The sequence below is a fragment of the Tubulanus polymorphus genome, chromosome 7 (genome assembly GCF_964204645.1).
Source record: "Tubulanus polymorphus chromosome 7, tnTubPoly1.2, whole genome shotgun sequence".
NCBI lineage: Eukaryota > Metazoa > Nemertea > Palaeonemertea > Tubulaniformes > Tubulanidae > Tubulanus > Tubulanus polymorphus.
In genome coordinates this window covers 1,537,693-1,559,999 of record NC_134031.1, presented here as the reverse complement: position 1 = coordinate 1,559,999, position 22,307 = coordinate 1,537,693, and the positions used below count along the sequence as shown (strand labels likewise).

The following is a 22,307-nucleotide window of genomic DNA, read 5'->3' as shown; positions in this document are numbered from 1 at the left end:
GGGTAAAATCTATCGGTTCTCAATGGATAAATGAAGATAATTTGCAGATATTTGTCAAGACCCAACTTGGTCCATCAAACTGATATTGTCAAAATCAATCCCTTTCTTCCTAAAACTGTATACATAATGGATTATTAATTAACTTAAAATCTGTCCCTATTACGCGCTGATCAGAGAGTATTATACGTTTTAATTGTTTTGAGAATGTCAAGAGTTATAAAAGTTGCTGTGTCTAAAACTAAGTGATAAACCGCAGTGATAGAATAATCAATTCGACACTGAATACTATCACCATCTGTTGGCAGAAATCTGAACTAAAAGAGCAAAAGTTGATGGAAGTTTATTCGAATGACAGGTAGTAAACGGAGGAGAGAGAGTTGGTCCGTCGTCGATATCACCAGGCGCTGGATTTATCGAATATCATTGAAAGGATGAGTTAAACATGGGGAATAATAAATGACAATGCGACGTCAGCTTTTACAAGTTTCTATCGAGACAATCGAAGGTAAAAACAAATTAAATCTCACTTCTTAAAGTAAAATCCAATTTAGTTTTATTCGGGTTTCAGTTTGTTTTTAACTCTTTTAAACAGTTGTTTTCTTCTTACCTGCAATTAATAAAGTGGTAAGCTAATACTTGTCATATATAAGTGTTCAAAGACAAGTTTACTGTACAAAGGATTTTATTGCTGAAAATTGAGAAAACAATTTTTATTGTATTTTTTATGGCTTGTTAAATACAGCAATTAATACAGACAGATAATGAGTAGGCCCTAAATAAGATAAGGAAATTGCATCAGTGAAAGAGTTTGTTTTTAGTTTAGAAGCCTTTTATTTTGTATCAGTTCCATTTGGGTTTTTTATTAAATTACCTAGTAGCCGTTTTACAGAATTTTTTTGTCGCTTTTTTTATCCTATTCATTAGCATTCAAAATTTCAGCATATTTTCCAGTCCTAACAGATAAGCAGTAAGAAGTAAGTTCAGTGAGGTCATGCTCCAAGTTGAAATTTTAACGCTTCACGATTTTAATGCCCATAAATTGTTTCCAGGAATAAAAAGAAAATTCAAACTCGAATAGAAAACTTGTTTTGACTTCGGAGGAAATTCATGTGGGCAGATTCCTTTTATTGGTATCGATGTATAAGCCTATAGCTGTTTCCGGGCGCTTTTTACTTTGATTTTTATTTATGATCAAGCGCGAGTTTCTTTTGTGTTTAAAGATACATTCGGTATCGTAAATTTCTGGGAAAGCCTGATACACGATATGGACACAAAAGGATCAAAGTTTATTTGGAATAGTGGTTTATACATTCAACCGATACCTCATTCTAGTAGGCATAGCGTTTATTTTGTACTGAACAGAAATTTATCCAGTTTGCCCTGTAGGGGCTGTTCAAAAATTACGTTACGCGTCTGGGGTTCAAAAAGTTTTTACAGATTGTTGCAAGGAGAGGGAGAGTCTCAGCATCTGTTACTTAACAAACTGTTGGAATTTCTCTGAAGTAAAGAATCATGAGCAACTTTTTTGAAGTGAAACTAGCAGTGAAGTTGGACCGTTTTCTAGCTTTATTTTAACTGGAAAGACAACTCCTCATAACACATTGAAAGCCACAGTTTCAAACCGTGATAAAGATGCAAATCATTAAGGGGAGGGTGTAACATTTATTACGTAATATTATAGGGGTCTGCCAAAATGACAGCTTGTTACAAAAGGGGGGATAGGAGGGGTATCAAAATTTCCCCAAAAATGTGTTTCGAACAGCCTCATAGGCCTAGTCTATAGTAGGCCTACTCTTGTAAAACCGTGAAATAATCCATGAATCCATAAAATGAATGTTCAGCCCAAAAGAATCCGTCGATTTCAGGGCTATTTATAATAGGATTAAATGAATGATAGATTGAAATCATAATTATAAAGTAAGTCTATACCTTTCCAAACGGATATATATATATATATATATATATTATATCTACTACAGGAAACATATATGGTGAAGTATTGAGGAAATAAGCGATTATATATTACAGCCTATACTGATGACTGTTTTCCTGTCAGAGACATCGTTAATTTTTACGATATTGTTTTTTTTCGTTCTGTTCATCCGGGGTTGTATATTTAGGTTAACGCGATCATCACCACCTTCGTGATAGTTTCGATGATAATATTTCAGCTCATCCTCAGTTCTACATACGGTCGTCGCGTGCCGAATCGTTCGGGTTTAGAATTCCGCGCGATGATGTCATCCGTTGAATTAACGGACGGCATTCGACCTTCTCTGTATCCATGACGATAAAAAAAAATGCCCGATCTTCCGTAAAGAATACATTATAGAAATCGTAATTACCTAAAAATGGATCAAATTATTAGAAAACGATATTAACGAGGTCTAATTACTTTATACACGTGTATTATATCGCTAATTATTCCATCAGAAAAAAATCCGTGAAGAACTACTATTCTCGTCGGTATCAATGTATCGGTGCCTGGCGTGTATTGAGATATGGTGTATAGGTATTATTGGCATATAGGCCAACTGACTGTGAGACTCTTATTTAGTTTTATGATAATAATGTCTGATTTCGCGCTCTCTATTATCAGTTTCTATATACGGCTTGTGTAAACTATCGGTTCAATGTATGTTTTTCCTAATTTTCCCCTCCTATTGAGATCCGACCGTTTTACTCCGGATTAGACCAGTCATTAGGGGGTCATCGCGTGTAGGTCACGCATTTGGCCGCCGGTTTTCCTGAACATATTTTATGACTCCCGTATCGACTTACAAAAATATCAGAATTGAAAATAGTAAGTTAAATGGGGAGATGATCTGTGTGGGAGAGAGTTATTTGTGTAACGCCTCGTGAAATAATAAAGTCAAATGTTTGCCACTTAACCCTCAGCACTCATCAGCGGTGAGTAAACAGTAAACAGTGTTTTGTTTCATAAATGTTGATAATAATTATCACCTACTGTTCAGGAAGGAGAGTTGGATGCAAGGTGCTTCAAGGTGCTGGTGTTGTCCTTGTGACTTTTCCGATTGATTGAAAGGCTTTCTATTGCAACCAAATAACGCATTATCCGTTTGTTTTTTACTCGACAGGCTACCGGTACTTATGAAGAAAGTCCGAGAACACACCTTCAGAAATTCTCTCAATGAGAGGTTGTTTAATCAAAAAGTCTTTATGACGCAAAAAAACCAGAAAAATTTCGGCCCATTATAAGTGTGTTATTGTTCGCAGTTAGGGATGTGAAATATCCCGCATTGCTTGCACTTTGTTCTTTGAATACCGCGCTAATATAGGGCTATAACATGAATGAAATAACATGAGAATTTTTAAAAAAATTTCGTTACAAATCTTTGTGTAAATAATTACCGGATATTTTTTCTACCTGTCTGACGGCTTGCGGTACTCATAGTCTTGCAAATGGTGAAATGTATATGTTACGATTTTCAGCAGTGCTGCCTACAAAAAAATATTCTTAAAAATTGAAAGCCATTTGTCTGTTTCTAGACGAGCGGTAAAACAGTGTAGTGTCGATGAAGATTTAGACATGTAGAACACAAGTTGCTCGCTGTAACTGTATTTTACGTTAAAAATGGTTCTAAAAAATGCGAGCGACGTTGAAAATAATGGCAATGATTCATACGGAGTTGATTCTGAAGAAACCACAGATATTCACTCTATACAAATGTCGACCTATCGGTTTAAAAATCACCCAATACGTTTTCAATTTAGTTTTAAAAATTTTAGCCGGAATTAGGTCTAAACGCGGTTTGTCAAACTGCTCTTTGTCTATGTATCGCATTGTCGGGGAGGGAAAGATTTAAAGCTCTCTAAAAGCTTTTTTCTGTCCGCACTAGACAGATTTTAAAAATGTCTCCAGTCTGAGACTGATCATTTGGAGGGAAATGATGGTTACTTATATCTGAACTCATACGTGGCGTTCGATTATACTAGAGAGAATTTGTCTGCTGTCAAGCACCAGTAAAGAGGTGTTTTGACATTTTTACATTCACTCTCAAGTGGCTGATCTGAAATTAGACCCATAGACCCTACACACGACGCGCGTAACTAGTTTTTTATCGCTGACTTCGTTTTTCTAGGAAAATGTCGTGTTTATATAATGTGTGTTTATGATTATATTTGTATCGCTGCTCTGAAAGTTTGGTTTCGGGATTTTAGAATATTTCATGATCAGATTATTGAGAGTAAGAGATTATGCAATATTTATAGTTCTGAAATGGTTGAAACTTATCTTTGCGATAATGAAATAGTTTCTGTATGTTTGTGCGTTGATAAGTCTCAAGGTTATCTCACTGACCATGCAGACAGACAGACAGACGGACTGAGTGAGTGAGTGCCAACTCTCCTGACCCTCAACTTCAGCAACTGAACGTTCTCCTGTTCTTCTGTTTCACGCATCATTTAAAATGAAACACATTCATCCTCGATCAGAAGACTTTATCTTAATTTAGAAAATTAGGCAGACCTCAAACTGTAGATCAGTAAATCCTTCATTGAAATTGATTAGTATCCAATCATACTGTCAGTCAATCAAACTATCTGATCTTCAAAATTACCTCAGATGAGATAGTTTATGCCAGGGTCAGTTGCACAGTCAAGACTTAAGACCAGTCTTAAAACGAGACTTTCTATAAGACCAGTTTTTCTATTAGACCAGTCTCATGAATTTAATGGCCTCGTTTTGATGTTTTAGAGGTTACAACTCAGCGGTCTAGAGTTGAAAATTTTCAAATATTTAACAGTTTGATTATTTGTTTGTTGTAGAAATTCTTCCTGGACTCGATGAATATTTACGGATAACGTTAGCTAAAGAGAAACTCTCGGAGGATGCGGCTAAACGTCGGTCGACGTTCGCGGATCGCCTCGACGGAATACGCGAGGAGCCGCTACTGGTCGAAACATCGGTTAAAACGCCGGACGATGGCGGCGGACTGGTGGCGCCGGTGAGCGACGTACCACCGGTGGTGCCACCTAGACGACGCGGCTCGCAGAACGTCGCTGACAGACGCGAACCGTCGAATTCTCAAAACGATAATTCCGATCCCGACGATTATTACGAACCAATCGGAGAACCAATCAGAGAACTGCTCAAAGAACCAATCAGAGAAATGCTCAAAGAACCAATCAGAGTACCTGTCGATGAATCAGATAGAGAATTGGATAAAGAACCAGATGGAGAACCGTGCAGAGAACCAATGGGAGAACCAATCACCGATCCAGTCGTAGAAGCAGTTACTGAAAATGATGGTAAAAAATTGAACTCGGCATCTTGTGATCAAAATACAACTCGCACTATTACAGACAAACCCAGCATACCCCCGAAACCTCCTTATTTACGCACTTTAGCCACACAATTGATCGAACAATATCGTTTAAAACATCGTCACAATCCTCAATCATCGCAACAAACTGATAAAAACAGCAAAATTGAAGAGGAAAATATTTACAATACGATCATCGAGGAGAAAAAATCTAATTACGAAAATTCCATCGAGAAACATTCTGAAGAACGTGATTTAGTTACTACGTCTGCTCCGCTGATCGTCGTCACGGAAACCGACGAGAAGGTCGACGATGACGTTGAACCTCCATTGTTGCCGGAACGACCGAAGAGTTTCTCGAACGGAGCTCGCAGTAAACGTCGTGAAGCGGAGATAATCACCGATGATTTACCTCCTCCTTTACCTCCTCGACACATTCCTCCTTCATCTACTCCTACTGCACTACCAAAACACAGACCTAATACAGGTACGTACTACCTCCCAACCCCCTACCCCCTACCCCCTAACCCTACCCCCTACCCCCTATCCCCTTACCCTAGCACCCTAGGTATTATTAACCCTATCTCAATTCATGCATGTTTGGATTCTAAAATATTTAGAATGTTGCATGGTTTAATATTAAATGACCTGTAGGTCCAGGGTTTAGTTGTACTACTATTTTTGATTTCAAATTACTTCCATTTTTGGTGAAAACTACTACAATTAAATAGGGCCTATCTGTTAGTCTGGTCTGGTTTTCAAGAGTAACTATGTATCATCCGATAATATGAGTGGCAACTGAATGAGGGAGGTTTTCATCAACGGAAAATTGATTTGTCTTGAATATCCCAGGGTAAAAGTTATGTAATACTGGACGCTGTTTCTTGAAGAGAACTGCAACTGGTTTGCCATCATCTTTTTAAAAATTCGAAAAGCATACAAGAGCTAGAACGACATCGACAGTTGTTGAATTTGACTCCTAAACATGCAAAAAATCTACATCTGATTTTTATCAGGATGTTCAAAGAGCTTCTGTCTCATAAAAAAAAAAACTAATCAGTGTCTGGTAAGAGATCGACCGAGTCAATGTTTAGTATAAAAAGGTCAAAATCCAGAAACCGAACTGAATTTTCATTCATCCATGAAAGTGGTTGCACATGTCGAGCAGAATGGAATTTCCCTGCTGGGAACATATGTTTCTTTACCCACTCCGGATCTGTTTCTCTCCGGAGGAGTCTGTAGAGTCAGTCGGAGTAATATGAAAATACGTTGAACATTTCAGTTTTATCTAGTTTGTAACTGTACACACAGTTGTTACTGATACCCGGCGGCGTAGAGGTCTGGATAACTGATGATGATAATGATAATTTATATCATTTTCTCAGAACGTAACCACGCTCTCGCAGCCCGTACCTGAAATATGTTTTATGAGTGTTTGAGCGTTTACTGCCCAGAGGTCTCGTAAAAAAAACATGTTAGAAACCACTAGTCATAAAAATGCAGAATTTTTCCTCGGAGCTGTTTATATTTCGGAACTGATAACGAGAGTTCAAAGTTTTATAGGTTATGAGAGGATGTAGTGAGTAGGTGTTGTATGATCTATTTGGCAGCTGTTTGTAACCGGTATCGAATCATTCATTACACTTTTTGCCGAAGCTGAAGATTTATATGCTTCATTACCGGGGTAACAATTGTTACAAATAAATAAATATCATGGAACATCGCTGGTGTTACGAGGTCACTATAATATAGGGAAAAATAGTAACTGGATCCACGGTTATCCAGAAGGTTGTTCGATTTTAGTAAGGGTTCGGCGGGTTGAATAATGACTCATATCACATGTCACAAGGGGGAAAACCCGATGTAATAAAACAGAATTGAGTACCCGAATAAATCATAAAGTTATGAAATAATGCATATATTGCATTCTTTGCGAGACTAAAATCTGAGTTTTCGCATCAGAGTATGGTTGTTATTTAGTTAGGAATGAACCACCAGCTCCGAGTACAGTGTCTATACACTACTACTCGATAGACTCTGCTAATTACCACAACTATTATCATTAATGTTTGGCATTTAAATTAGGTCTATTAATGGCTAACTGACCGATATCTGGGGCTTCTAGATCTTTGCATCGGGTGCATAACCAGTACACAATGTGTTTATAACTAGGGAGAGGGCCTTGGAGCGTAACACTTTCTCTCAGGCCGCTGGGATGTGTTTATCTCGATATAGAGGACCACAGTTATAAAAGGACTGATTCCGGGAGGGTAATACTTTCACTCAGGCTGCTGGGATGTGTTTATCTCGACAGAGAGGACCACAGTTATAAAAGGACTGATTCTGGGAGGGTAACACTTTCTTTCAGGCTGCTGGGACGTATTTATCTCGACAGAGAGGACCACAGTTATAAAAGGACTGATTCTGGGAGGGTAACACTTTCACTCAGGCTGCTGGGACCGTACTGAAGGGACCGTACTGAAGGAACCTGGAACAGCCTTAGGGACAATTTCACTGATCCTGGCCCCTGAGCTCAGTTTCAAAATATTTCCAATTTCAAAATTTTCAAGCGGCAAATATTTGTACTGTGAAGTTCAGTGTGATGCTGTTGCTGTTGAGGTATTTTACCTATAGAGATGATGTAAGCGATTAGTGAAGGGGTTGGAGGGGGGCGTCGGTCGTTATAAACAAAATGTAAACAAACGCTGTTTTACACTAAACAGTTGTCTCTGATATCAGCTAATGATCATTCGACTTTTTTTCCTGTGGTTTTTCTTTGTTCCAACTATGTTTGATGTAATTTTTCAAGAACTCTTATACATCATCGCTGCTGCTCTACTGTTCTACCTGATAGAATCACCGATAGCCTTCGTGCCCTAAATCTCAGCCATTCGTAAAAATAGATGAAGTGTTTCAATAATTTCCAGGTTGTGAGGTTATATTAAAAAGGTGAACAATTTTCTGCCGAAAATCTTTTTTTTTTTTTCATAAAATTTTATTTTCTTTCAGCTTTGCCTCCGATACCTCAGGAGGAGACTGTATTTGCAGCGCGACAAAGACAAATCTCACGAACGAATATAACAATTTCATCGCGTAGGAAACCACTAGAGGCTGATGAGGTCAGTATATACCTTTCACTGTTCTCAGTCAGTGTTCTCCGCAACAGGTTTTACAGGGGCGGCTTATACCCCTTTCATTTTTACATCCATCCCTCTGAAAATCAGCACCCCCTTACGAAATATCAATGTTCTATCAATGCTGATAGTAATGCTTTGAAATATATTCAGCAATGTGAAAAATAGAAGATAACACCAAAATGAAGCTTATTGTCTCGTCTGTATTTTTGGGGGGGATCGAAAGCGTTGCTACTTCAGCAGCCACGATGTCATTTAACAATGAATGCAGCCCCTTTACAATTACAGCATATGGATAATTCTGATTTTACAATCGAAAATTCCGATTGACCTCTTATGAATCAAATCATTATGACATGTCTCCTAACTAAAAACCTTATTGCTAAACCAGCAACTCATATTTGAATGTCCGGACTATTCAACCATATAATTACAATACAATTACACGTCCAATGCCAATTTCAGTACGCAATACTATTCTCTATTACATGTACATTTACTGCTTAACTCAAGTGAGGTGACAAAAACAATGTTCATGACCTTCACGATGAATCTAATATAGTAATAAATTCTGAATGGGAATATGTATATTATAGAAGTTGATATTCGACCTTAGATCTATTTAGAAAAAATTCCACACGTCCAATAAAAAATCTCGAACAAAAGAACAGCGGCCTCACCCTCTCTCTCCCTCTCTCACTCTAGTAGAATGGATAATTGAATAATTATTTATAGCTAACGTTTGTACGTGTCAATTTAAAAAATATCTAATCATTTCGTATAAGATTCTACAATTAATCATTCTCTTAATTACTTATAACCTTAATTTCTCGGTAATGTGGTACAAAATCCCAGCACTGAGGATATAGTCTCAGATGTTTCCTTGAGCTGTAGTTTATGAAATCGATATTCAATAAACTATAAGCTCAATGAGATATTTCAGACTTTTCTTTCTTAGTTTGCTGAGATTTTCAATGTTCTTGTTACTACACGAACTCGGAGTGTTTCGTGAATGCTTATCTATGTGATATCTCCAGAGATCTTGAAGTAACTGGGATTCACTCGAGGAAATGATTTACACATTTAGCAAAGCTATATTCTGTCCTATTCTCGAAGAATGGTCGACGTCGGAAATCCGGAGCAGAACGAAAGAGTAACGAGTGAGCGAACTATCAGTTTGGAATACCAAAACTGGAACTGACTTTATTTTTACACATAGCTATTTATATAACACAGATTCAGACAGTTGAGACATGGAAAATGATACAAAAACAAAGGTGACGAGTAGTGACATGACAGTGAGACAAACAACAATTAACACATTCCGACACAGACAAACAGTCTCAGAAGACAATGAGTAATAAGATGGAGACATAAAACAATAAAGAAATACGAAATATAGATGAAATATGTATAACAATTATCAGTGATATTTAGTGTTGTTAAACACATATCTACTGAAAATCTATGCTTGTATTATACAGCTACATCACTCACTCAAATGTGAAACTCATCTGGTTTAATTTTGATTGCGCAAAATATGATTTCAAAAGGAAATGTTGTTTATTGAAACATTTAATGAAAGGAATACCACGTAATCAATAGACATGTCTGCGGTTCATTCTACAACTCGTTTTTCTAAAGATTTCCTCAAAGATTTCTTCGACGATTCATTGCGATTATTGCTGTTTTTACTATTGAATATTTTCATTCGAAATTCCGCGGAAACATTTATTGATTGATCTAGTCTGACGCGTGTCTCCAGCTCCTTCAAATCATTAGACTACCCGTTTAAAGAAGTAGAACATTTTTTCATTCGAATTATTCCCGAAAACCTGAATGAGTCATTTTCAAGATGTCAATAATAAATGTGCATTCATTTTTCCACAATATTTTCAGGGTCTTCAAGTATGTTCAGTAGGTTTTTTAGTTTTGATGATTTATGTTTTTTTCTTATAATTTCTTTCAGGAAGAAGGTGATTATGATTCCTGTGATGGTGAGGATGAAAAGTAAGAGAATGTTCTTTTTGATAATTCAAATGAGTCATTTATGGCACCAAACTTTGCCACCTTTTCTATACCTTTTTCAATCAATACAATATATATATATATATATATATATATATATGTGCCACCAGTAATAAAGTGTTCAAATGTTCAGTATGTGAACTTTTGTCCTCGTCGCGCACAGTTCAAGTTATAAAGTAACCGCTATTGAAGATACGTGTAGTAGTGTATGACCATTCACTCATTGAAATTACTACGATCGTGTATTATGATCACGGTCAAACAACTCTTTCTACTCGTGGTCAAAATACTTCATAAAAAATAGCTTCATCGAGGCTATTTCTATAGACGGAGAACTTGTATTTTACCAAAAATATGAAAGCATGTACTTGAATATGATCAGCTATTCTGTATGGATGTATTGAGTTTGACCTCTGATTGTACGCCGGTTCACTACACACTATAGTCCTCGATCTCCTGTCAGCCATTATGATTATATCGTACTGTTATTAATCTATTCATCGGGGTTTTTTCCATTTTTCATATTCGTTTGCTTAGTACTGAATAAACGCATAATGATCTGTGTACATACTGTTAATCGTTAAGACCCCCGACCCAGTCTATGTCTGCACCCAGACCATCATCGTCATCGTATATTTTCAGGATTGTTTTTCACGAATATTCTGCCTATTCTGTCTCGGTGCTGAGTGTAATTTATGACTTACAAACAGATAGAAATTTGTTCACCGAGTTCAATTTGGGCATATCAAAATATTTGGATGTTTTTAGCATCGTCATCTGTTTGTCTGTAGTGGATAGAAAACAATTAACCTATGACTTTAAAGAAAACAATTTGACTTCTATTTCGGCAGCGTGAACAGTGGACCGAACTGGAACTGTCACTGGACGCTATTCATCATTTTCTTCAATATTTTGAATTTGGTTTCCAGCGATAAAAATATGTACATTTCGTCATTAAAATGTCACTTTGTCGTTTTAATCTTCCTGTTGTTGATTTGTCGCGCTGAAAAAATGTGGAATTTTGAACTTCGGAATCACGAAACTTAAATCAACACCTGGTAATTCACCGATGTTCGATATACATAGATATAAATTCATCTATTTGTAGTGAAAGTAGAAACCTCTTCTGTTAAATACATGTCTGCGTGAATCTTAACATGAAGACATGAGACATTGATCAAGTGCCTCGATCTATATATATGAAATGTCATGTTATTATAGGCAGTAATATCGGGGAGGTGTTGCTCGGTGAACTATACTTTTGTTTAAGGCCCTGGATATATTTTGTTATATAATAGAATTTCGCAATTCTAACACTGACAATATTGTCATTTATTGGGGGGTAAATCAGGAATCTTGGTCTCCACTGTATCTCGGAGTTCACTTAAAAAGTTCAAAAGGTGACGTTTAGCACGAGTAGATTAGTCATTGACGTCTTTTCCAAAAAAAATAACTGAGTTCCCATCTGAATCTCGACATACTAGTGGTGGTTATGAGGTTGTCAACTGTCGGTCATACAGTGTCTGAAGTGGTCTCTATCATATGTTTGCTCAGACTAGAAACCTTTTCGAGTGCTTTCCCCAAATCAAATGCATCTATTTCTGAGTTATTATTCATGTTTGCAGTTTGGACGTAATTACACAGAGTAACTACAGTCACAAACAGCTCTCCAGCCTTTCACATAATTATTTGACCATTACACTGAGTGTATTATGTTTTGTTTATAATATTTAATGTCGTTTCTAGGATTTGACAGACGATCATGTGTTACTAATTGCTCGCGCTGTAAACATAAAACCTACATATACATAAAATACTAATAAAAAAGTGTTCAAAATTCTCTGGCTTACTTTCACCTATAACGACCGCGATGATCCAAAACGATCGAAAAGATTTCCCTTTCACAATCAAAAATGTGAAAGTGAAAGTTAGCTGCATTGAAGCTGCCGTCCTGGTTCGATGTTTATTGTTCATCTATAGAGCATACTGCGGTAGTCAAGTAATCGACTAATATAAAAGTATACATAGTTAATATATAACGATGATTTATTTAAATGTCAAAATGTATATGTTTAGATGATTATGAACATTAGATTTTCCACTAGCAATTCATCATTGTCAAATTATCTATTTGGCAATATATATATATACATATACATATATATAGGGTTGCGTAGATATAATTTATTCAGGTGAATTTATTTGACGTATAAAGTCAAGGAGATCGTCGACATTATCATAGTTACGATAACGTACAATCCGACCGCAATCATACGTAACATTAAACATTATGAAATTTTACAACACGATATTAAAATTCCGAGGCTCTTCAAATCCATGTTGATAAATTGCGCAATTTGCGGTTCTTTAAGATAATGAGTTTTTGTAAGAAACCTCGGAGCGATTCAAGGGGGGCTCTGCTTCTCCCTATACAGATGAAAATCAGCAACAATTTGTATATGTACTTTATGGACAGCTCCTCGTACTAATAACACGATAATTCATTAATATCTAATGATGTGTTGCTGTGTGTATTTCAGGAATGGTATGTTTGCTGAGGCTGTACAGGTGAAGAATGGTGATGAAGATGACGATGATGACGACGATGAGTTTAAAGTTTATGAAATTCCCGAAGATCCCGACGATTTCATCAACGGACGAACTAAAACGCCTTCAATCGACGAACAATCAGGTAATGCTAGAGTTACGAAGAGGACGGGTAGAAGGGAGTAGTGAAAGAGGGGGTGGAGGAGGAAGGGAGGAGGGGATGAGGGTAGCCACAAGAAGCATGCCTCAGTGTAACAGATATTCGTAGTTGAATATTCCGTTACCGCGTAATTTATGATTAATTGTAGAATATTGCTGTTCACAATAAAGCAGCAAATCCCCAGGGCCTGGTTTTATAGACTGGGTATCCAAGTTATCCCTAGGGGTAAATCCTCAATTTGGGTGACAACCACCATAATAACAATGAGAAACCATGGATATAACTGACAAATTTCAAAATGTTCCCAGGGACTATCTTTCTTCCACATCTATGAAACCCAACCCTGATTTGGACCAATGTTATTCATGGGTTTCATGTTGTTACAGATGATACTTCATATGAGGAATATGATGAGAATAGAGGAAACACGAGTAGTCGCGAGGATTTATTAGACCCGTCACACAACTTAAAGGAAGGACAAAGCACCAGTTCACTAACTTCTACTTTCACGAGGTAAAATATTCTGACTGCAGGTTCCACAATTCCACTCATTTACATTTACCCGGCCGGTAGTTGATTTCCAATGTTTCATTTAACCCTAAACCCTGTTGCGTACTTGTGACCAATAAGTCTTAAGCTGTTATATTGGCTATAGAAATAAGATGAGCTTAGGCTGATCTTAAACCCCAGGGGCCAGTTGCATAGTCATGGCTTAGACTTAAGACCAGTCTAAGACCAACTTAGTTCTAGAGCCAATCTAACAACTTAAGACCAGTCTTAAGATTTAAGACCACTTTTGGACTTAAGTCACAACTGTGCAACTAGCCCCAGGGGCCAGTTGCAGTTATAGCCTAGATTCAAGTCTAAGACCAACTTAGTTATATATTCTAACAAAACTTCTGAATAGTCTTATGATTAAAGACCACTTTTAGACTGAAATCACGATCTTTAAACTGATGGATTGTCTATAGAACTGATAGGGAGTTGGATTGGTTCTAATGGAACTGGTCAACAGGAGTCAATCTTTAGCCTAGAACTGCGGACACGGATTGTGAGTTGTTTGTAGCGACCTATTTTTGATTTCTTTTTTTTCAGATTTCGAAGTTTACGACGAAGTAAAACGAAACGAAGAAAAGAACGCGAAAAAGATCGCGACAAAGATAAATCTTTCGACGACGAGTTCTCGTTGGATTTCCTGCGAAACGTTTTATTTTCCGGTGAATTAACGTTCAAAGGTAAATTAACGTGGAGCAGACGTTTCTGCGTGATCGCGCCGAGTCGGATGGTGATTTATAAATCGGAACGCGACAGTCATCCGCAGTTCGATATTCGTCTCGACGGATTCGACTTGGAATATATCGAAAACGATTTGAAACGAAGTCACGTTATACGCATGTCGAAACCCGGGTATAAAACGTATCTGTTCAGCACGGAAACTCACGATCGAGCTATCATGTGGATCGATGTAAGTACAACATTTGTATAATTGTCAACGTTTCATCCCCTTATTACCAATATTTCAATTGATAAGATTAAACCCACAAAAAATGTTATCAAGAAATGAAATCAAAAGTGAAATGACACAAAAGTGAAAGTGAAACGACACGATGTTTCAAACTCTCTCTAGAGACCATTTTGGCAGGTGTGAAACAATAATTAAGGATTTGGAATAATGATTTATTAATAAATCTATTATTCCAATGTTTCAAGGGTTTGACTAATCTTCATGATAATCATTTTCGATTCTCTGCCGATGAAGTTTAGTTAAAACCTCGAAACGTTAGAATGAACTCATTTATAAATCAGCGAAATTCATTTATCAAGAAATGAAAACAAAAGTAAAAAGGCACTAAATTTTTGGACTCAGAGACCATCATCAGGTGCAAAGAAATAACTACAAATGAGGGGTACACTTATACAGGGGGAACTTGAGTGAATTTCGGAGAGATTAGGTGATTAGCAGCTTATGAGGCTTGAAGTAATACTCTGGAGAGAGAGAGTCTGAAATGTTGTGTTTTTAAACTTTTGATTTTGTTTCTTGATGAATAAATTTCGCTTCTTTTCCTCAAAATTTGTATATGGTACATCTTAATCTCATCTATTCTCCCCCTCTAAGTGTGTACATGCCATTCAAATGATATTCTAACTATTTCATATTTCTTACAGCAATTAACTCAAGCTGCTTCTGCGAAAATTTTCTTCGGTCAATCTCCGGTACGCATTATAGCTCCTCAGAACGTGTACGTGGAAGAACAGTCGCCCGCAGGTGCGATGGCTAGTCCGCTGTCAGCAGCAGGTGCGACGCCTAGCCCGCTGTCGGAAAAACGATACTATTCCAGTCAGAATTCGTTATCGAATATATCTCAGATCAGCAGTGAAGGAGATAGTCTACGAGGTAAACTAGCCACTCTCTACAGTTAAACTGCATCTTACTCTGTCAGGTTCAGCCCCTAGGGCTTGGGGTTGTCCTTCTTATATATGTACCTATTTATCTATGAAACATCTACTCAGTGGTTCATTAACTATGCCTCAGTTCATCGGATGAAACATTATTTTCCCTAGGGCTTGGGGTTGTCCTTCTTATACATGTACCTATTTATGAAATTATATCCAAAGAAATTATGTTTATAATCTTTTATATATTATAAGTATATAATCAGTCTGTAGCTTCACGACTAAATATTTCACCTTAGTTGAGAATCAGGTATAAAATAGGTTTTTCATTAGATCTTAGTAAGATACACTGACTTGATCATTTTAACTCTAGTTGACCGGTACAGAGTTTACTGTATTTTCAATTAACCCTTTCTGTCCGAAGCTATTAAATAGTTACAGTTGTATATTACATACAGATATCGAGTATATTTAAATGTAACAGTTTGAATTGTTGAATTAATATTGTTTGTATTATGATTTAAAGAACCGCCGTCTCCACGACTACAGAAACTAGAACAGCGTAAGTCATTGTCGACTAGTCACATGATCGATCGTTCGGCGTCGACCACTCTCCCGCCCACTAACCGTAAATCGCGACGCACGTCTAGCGATAATTTCCAGCGTCGCGCCAGTCACATGTTCAGCAGTTGGGGTAAAAAGAAAGCGCGACGTTTACTGACGGCTACGAATATAGAGGGCGCTCAACTCATTAAACAAGTGGCGGCTGATACGAATTTCTACGATGTTCGTGTTTCAGGTATGTGTGTGTGTGTAGAAAAATCGACAATGTTCAGATATATGTAACATTTATTTCGACATGTTTTCTTGAGGTAGTGCAGGGTAGTACAAGCTGGCCTCTGACCTGGAAAACCTAGAAACTCAGGGAATCAGAAATATCGCTGGAAAACTATCTGGAAAAATTTGACAATTTCAATTCAGGGAATTCGGATAGTCTATTGACCATGTGATTCTTTATCAATTCATGATTCATTAGAATGAATGAATTACGACATTTCAACATCTTAAACCTAGAAATTTCTTTGAGTCACTCGGGGAATTTTGTGTAATAACATGGAAAAATCAGAGAAAACTTGAGGGATTTGGTAAATTGGTGGAAAGTGGCCGTCTCCCTATAGTAGTTTATTCGATGTTTCGACTATATCTTACAGTAAAATAAACAAATTTAAAGCATAGGAAATAGTGATAACACAGTATGTAATTCGAAAATTCAGGCTGGTTTAATCATTTAAACTGTTTGATTTTTCAGGTCATGTGAATATATTGAGCAGTTTAGCGAACATGTCCGACTGGAGTAAACGATATTGTCGCATTAAAAACGGTCTGTTTGAATGTTTCCGTAATATCGCCGATTATAAATACGAATTCTGTTTTCCGTTGCTCGGCTGCGAGATCACGTCTGCTCAGGAGGAAATGAATCGTCCGCTTTCGATTAAAATATTCCAAGGCGACAAAGTGAAGGCATTTATTGAGGTAAGAGCCATAAATCAGTTTGAAGTTTCAGCGAATGGATTTTTGGACTTCCCTGTATTTAGAACAGGGACCAGTTTCAGTGAAAACGTGAATTAATTTGATTGCTGTTGCTTGTTTCATGTTTTTAAATGCTGGCAACAATTCAAACTGATCCGTTTTTAAGTTAAAACTTTTTCTATAAATTGTACCCTCGATCCAGAGCCACAGTTTTCAGTTAGCGCTTGACTCAAATGTTAATACATATGAAATAAACAGATATAAACCTCGCCAAACATGATCAATTTGTACATTCACTAACTTGGACAAAAGCAAAATTATTTCAGATTTCTGAACCTGAATTCATACTTCACTAAACTCGATCCTAGTCTGTCCGTGTTAGGTGAAGTTTACTGTAATTCTAACCTGAGATTTGTGACGACTGAGTCCAGTACTTGAAGGTTTTATTGATGTAACGTATTTATTTTTCAGCCCCAGAATACAATAGAACAGGGTAAATGGATCGCGATACTGATTAAAGAGACAGGAATCGGTCAACCTTTACCGGAATCATCGGACGAAGACGATGACAATCAGAGTACGATCTCACCGAAATCACCGGCGTCGATGACCAGCGACGAGTGGGCGCAACGAATGAGCATCAACTCGTACGAGGAACAATTCTTCTTGAAAGATTCGTCGACCGAAAGCAGTTCGACGAAAGATCTCGACGTGTTCGCAACGACGAAACAAACCGATGAAACGAACAGCGGCTACGAAAAAACGCGACAACGTCGTCGTGACAACAATGACGACGAACGAGATGAACGAAAATCTGGTTCGACTTCTCCATACGACGCGGTGCAGAGTAAAAAACAAACTGATGATAATTGTGATGATAGAACTGACGGGGATCGCGGTGATTTTGAGACGACCCCTCTTGTTGCAGATGGGGATCGCGGTGATTCTGAGACGACCCCTCTTGTTGCAGATGGGGATCGCGGTGATTCTGAGACAACCCCTCTTGTTGCAGACGGGGATCTCGGTGATTCTGAGATGACCCCTCTCATAGCAGACGGAGAGCCCTGTGATTCTGAAATGACCCCCCTCGTTGCGCCCTACGCGATGGTAGATATTGATAAGAAGCGTTCGAGTAGCGTTCGTAGTAAATCAGCTTCGGTCAGTTCCGATTTCGACATTCCGGCGGTTGACGACGCCGAGGACGACGAAATACTCGACGCCGTTTTAGAAATACATCGCCAGTTTTCGCTGGAGAATCTCGACGCTGTGTCGTCGCCGATGGAAACCGATTTTCCGGTCGTAGATGGCGCTGTTTTAGAGAGTAATCGAGATAGCGTCGGTGACGATGTTGTTTTCGATTCGGTTCCGAGTGATAACGATAAACGAGATTCGGTCGCGTCCGGATATCAGTCCGGGGACGATATCAGTGATAATAATAAACACGATCAAACTGTCGTGGAAAATGTGGATAATCTAGAAAATGGGGATGATTTGAAAAATGGGAATAATGTGGAAATTGTAGAAAATGTGGAAGATTCTCAAAAAACTGCATCTTCCAGCGTTGATAAAGATCAGGAAGGTCGTAAAAAAGACAGTGGCATTGATTGTGATGATTCTTTATTAGAAAATAGATTAAGCGCCGGAGCTGGTTGTGTCGCGCAATCGGATGATTGTTACCAGGACGATTACGAAATGATCGAAGATCTACGCGGTCTGAAATCCGATCAGGACAAAACGCCGTCTGCGCCGCCGGCGTTACCTCCGCGTGGCGTTAAACCGAGCGAGCCGAGTATCGTCGTGAAATATTTACGATCGAAAAGCGTCGATTCGACAGAGAAAAAGCGTCTGCCGCCTCCGCCGGTGCCACCCTTACCTCCGAAACCATCGGATGGAAACATTCGAAAGATCGAACCGGGAGAGACAAATGTAGAAAATAACAATGTAGAAGTCAATCATTCCACAGATTGTGAGCAGCAGAAAGACTCGGAGAGCTCCGAGCAGACGGAAGAAAACTCTGGGCAGACAAAGGATAACTCCAAGATAACAGAGACCACTGAGCAAACGGAGGAGGACTCCAAGCAGATGGAACCGGTTCGAAAGATGAGTTTCGTCGCTCCAATCGCAGAGAGCGAATTATCCGATCACGATTACGACGATATCGACGCGAACAGTTTAGACAATAGTCGTCATAACGATGACACGACGGAGATGAAAGCTACGGGGATTATCGTGCGACGCGATAGTGCGGTCAATGTGTTAAACGTGTTGAATAAAGACTCTAGTGAACGAACTAATCGCGATCAGATCGAGATCGATTACGCGGACGCCGAGGACGACGATACGTTTAACGTCGATGATCTGATCGGAGCGACGTCTGCCGTTAGTGATTCCAATCAACAACAACAACAACAACATTCTCCGAAACGTAAACTCGTGAAGAAATTCAGTATTTGTAGTTTCGGAAGCGTCACTTCGGATATTTTAAACAATTTAGATTTAAGTTTCGATGAAGATTCGTCGTCGTCGTGCGATCAGATGTCATTGTTGGAGAAATCGGAGCGTTCGAGTTTCTCGGCGGCGACGACTTCGACGACGACCGAAGATTCCGACGATTACGATCCGGTCGAATTTCCGCAAAACGTCGGCGTGACGACCGAGGCCGGTGAGACGAGAAAACAAACGGTTGAAACGTCGGGAAGTGAATTCGAAAACGAAGAGGAAACGTCTGAAGAAAAACAACAACGACTTCAGAAAATAGGTAAAGTTTCATTAAGTTGAAGACTTATAATGACAGGTTTCGATCGGTTTCTACTGATTCTGGAATCATCGTTTGCTTTGACCAGAATACACCTTACCTATTGAGGAATAGCATAATCTGTAAACCTGATAGAAGCGGTCGGTAGAGAGTTAGTAATCTGTAAACCTGATAGAAGCGGTCAGTAGAGAGTTTGTAATCTGTAAACCTGATAGAAGCGGCCGGTAGAGAGTTTGTAATCTGTAAACCCGATAGAAGCGGCCGGTAGAGAGTTTGTAATCTGTAAACCTGATAGAAGCGGCCGGTAGAGAGTTTGTAATCTGTAAACCTGATAGAAGCGCCCGGTAGAGAGTTTGTAATCTGTAAACCTGATAGAAGCGCCCGGTAGAGAGTTTGTAATCTGTAAACCTGATAGAAGCGGCCCCGGTAGAGAGTTTATAATCGGGATTGGATGTCCCTAAACCGGAATACTTTCAATAGAAACTTATGTGTGAAATTCGTGAGAAGTTACTTTTATAGAGAATTATATTGAATGTAATGAATTAATGTTTTTCAGAGGATGTTAATCTGGAAATTCGAAAAACCAAGCGCGAAATCGTTCAACTAAAGAAACTCCGGTTTGTAATTCATTGAATTCATGATTTCAACTTCAGCTTTAACTATGATGATGATTTTCACGTCGATGCTGTCTATTTTCAGTTTGGCCGCGCAAAATAAAAAAGTACAAGCTCGGGACCATGAAATGATGGAGCATTACGCGTCGAAGTATGAAACACTCGATCAACACGTTTCAAAACGTGAGAAAACTTTACAGAAATTACAAGAAGACCAACTACATTTACTGAAAATTGCTCAGCAACAAAATGAAAATCCTCAGCCGTCGAAAAGTTAACGATCGCGAATATGGAATTATGTCATCTTGATATTTTGCTGTTTTGATTTTTTTTGCTTTTATAAGGCTGTGATTGAATTATGATGTAGCAGTTCAGGTCATCAAAAGGTCACGTCAGTAATACTCAAGATACTATAGTAATACTAATAACTTTCATAAAGTCACTCCCTGCTCAAAGAATGTGTACATAATTTTCTACAAGTTAGTTTATGAATAGGCCACCAGGATGTAAATAATGTAATTTGTTTCAAAAGAGAAGACATATTATAAATATGTATAAATATGAATAGAAAGTATTATCAAAGATAGGAATTAATTATTCTGATATTTGTATTGGTGCTGTGATGTCTGACACGCGCTTTGGGCTCAGTTTTATAGTGTAGCATGTTTCGGACTGGGCTGCAGAACTGGCCCGAGTTTTAAAGAACTATAAAACTGGTCCTAATCGTTGCTGTTCGAAAGAATTAATATAATAAGTCTCTAATTAGCGAGTATCTGATGGATAAAAAATAGAGCTTTACTATGAAAAATACTAAACAATGTACATGACTTGGCTCTTGTGTAAATAGGCATAATAGATTACTTTTATACCTTATACTCATTGCTACTTTAAATCTAGTCGATGAGTAATCTTTTAACGATCCAGATTAGCAGAAAAATTTCAATACTCGTCACTGATGTTCTATAGAAACAATTTCAACTTATGAAGTTTTAAATGAAGTAACAATTCCCTGTTACTGTTGCACGCGGATAACTTTGGATAATATTTGTAGTTTTAATATTTACAAATTAAAAAGATATAAGTTTTCTACGGCCAGTAAGAGGCCAGGTATTTTACACGACCTATGCAAAAAATTTGTCAGTTTAAAAAGCTGAAGTATTTTTAATTACCATTTTTGTATTCTAGGTAAAAATCTAAAATAACTTTCCTTTTTGTGGTGATCAATTAATTACGACTGATGTCTATACGTGGCCTGTAATTTGAAATTTGATGAAATCGTTATTTTGTTGTTGTTTAATTTGTATGTTTTTATTGTTGAAAAAAAATCTTCCAATATTGTTCTCAATGTTTGCATGATTTCTGACAAGTTTGGCATCAGATTTTTTATAAAAAAGTTGAAAGTTTTTGATTCTAAGATTAAACAATTTAGTATTTATATCGGTGTTGTAATTTGAGATTTATGATGGATTTTATACTGATAGTTCAGTCCTACGTGTAATATAGAAGATCTTTTATAAAAAATGAAATTTTTCTGACTTCTGCTGCCATTTTTGCTTATGCATGACAACTGCTCTTCACTGTTTTATTGGTTATAAAAAGTTTATGCCATTGAAATGAAAAAAAAACCTTTGAGAAAATAAATATACATATATTATTTTATGGATAAAAAAGTAATACATGTTTGTTTTCAATCTATCATTCAAGGAGAATCCAACTCTAAAACTCAGGTGCCTGTTCCATAGTTGAGACTTTAGTCCAAAATTAATCTTCAATCTTAAGGAATGGTCTTCAGTTATTAGAATCTCCATAGAAGTAACATGGCCTTGGTGTTAAGTCTGAACCGGCCCCAGAGGGGAATGG

The 22,307-nt window shown here is 37.7% G+C and overlaps 1 protein-coding gene across 1 annotated transcript; it reads left to right on the top strand.

Moving 5' to 3' along the window:
- The first annotated feature begins 340 nt into the window (after positions 1–340).
- LOC141908319 (uncharacterized) lies at positions 341–22,075 on the top strand. Its single transcript, XM_074798320.1, has 13 exons — positions 341–505; positions 4,789–5,772; positions 8,295–8,404; positions 10,389–10,429; positions 12,988–13,139; positions 13,541–13,667; positions 14,250–14,619; positions 15,321–15,549; positions 16,075–16,347; positions 16,858–17,081; positions 17,550–19,836; positions 20,390–20,450; positions 20,533–22,075. The coding sequence occupies exons 1-13, from the start codon at positions 457–459 to the stop codon at positions 20,723–20,725; spliced, it is 5,100 nt and encodes a 1,699-aa protein (XP_074654421.1). The 5' UTR covers positions 341–456; the 3' UTR covers positions 20,726–22,075.
- The last annotated feature ends 232 nt before the right edge of the window (positions 22,076–22,307 follow it).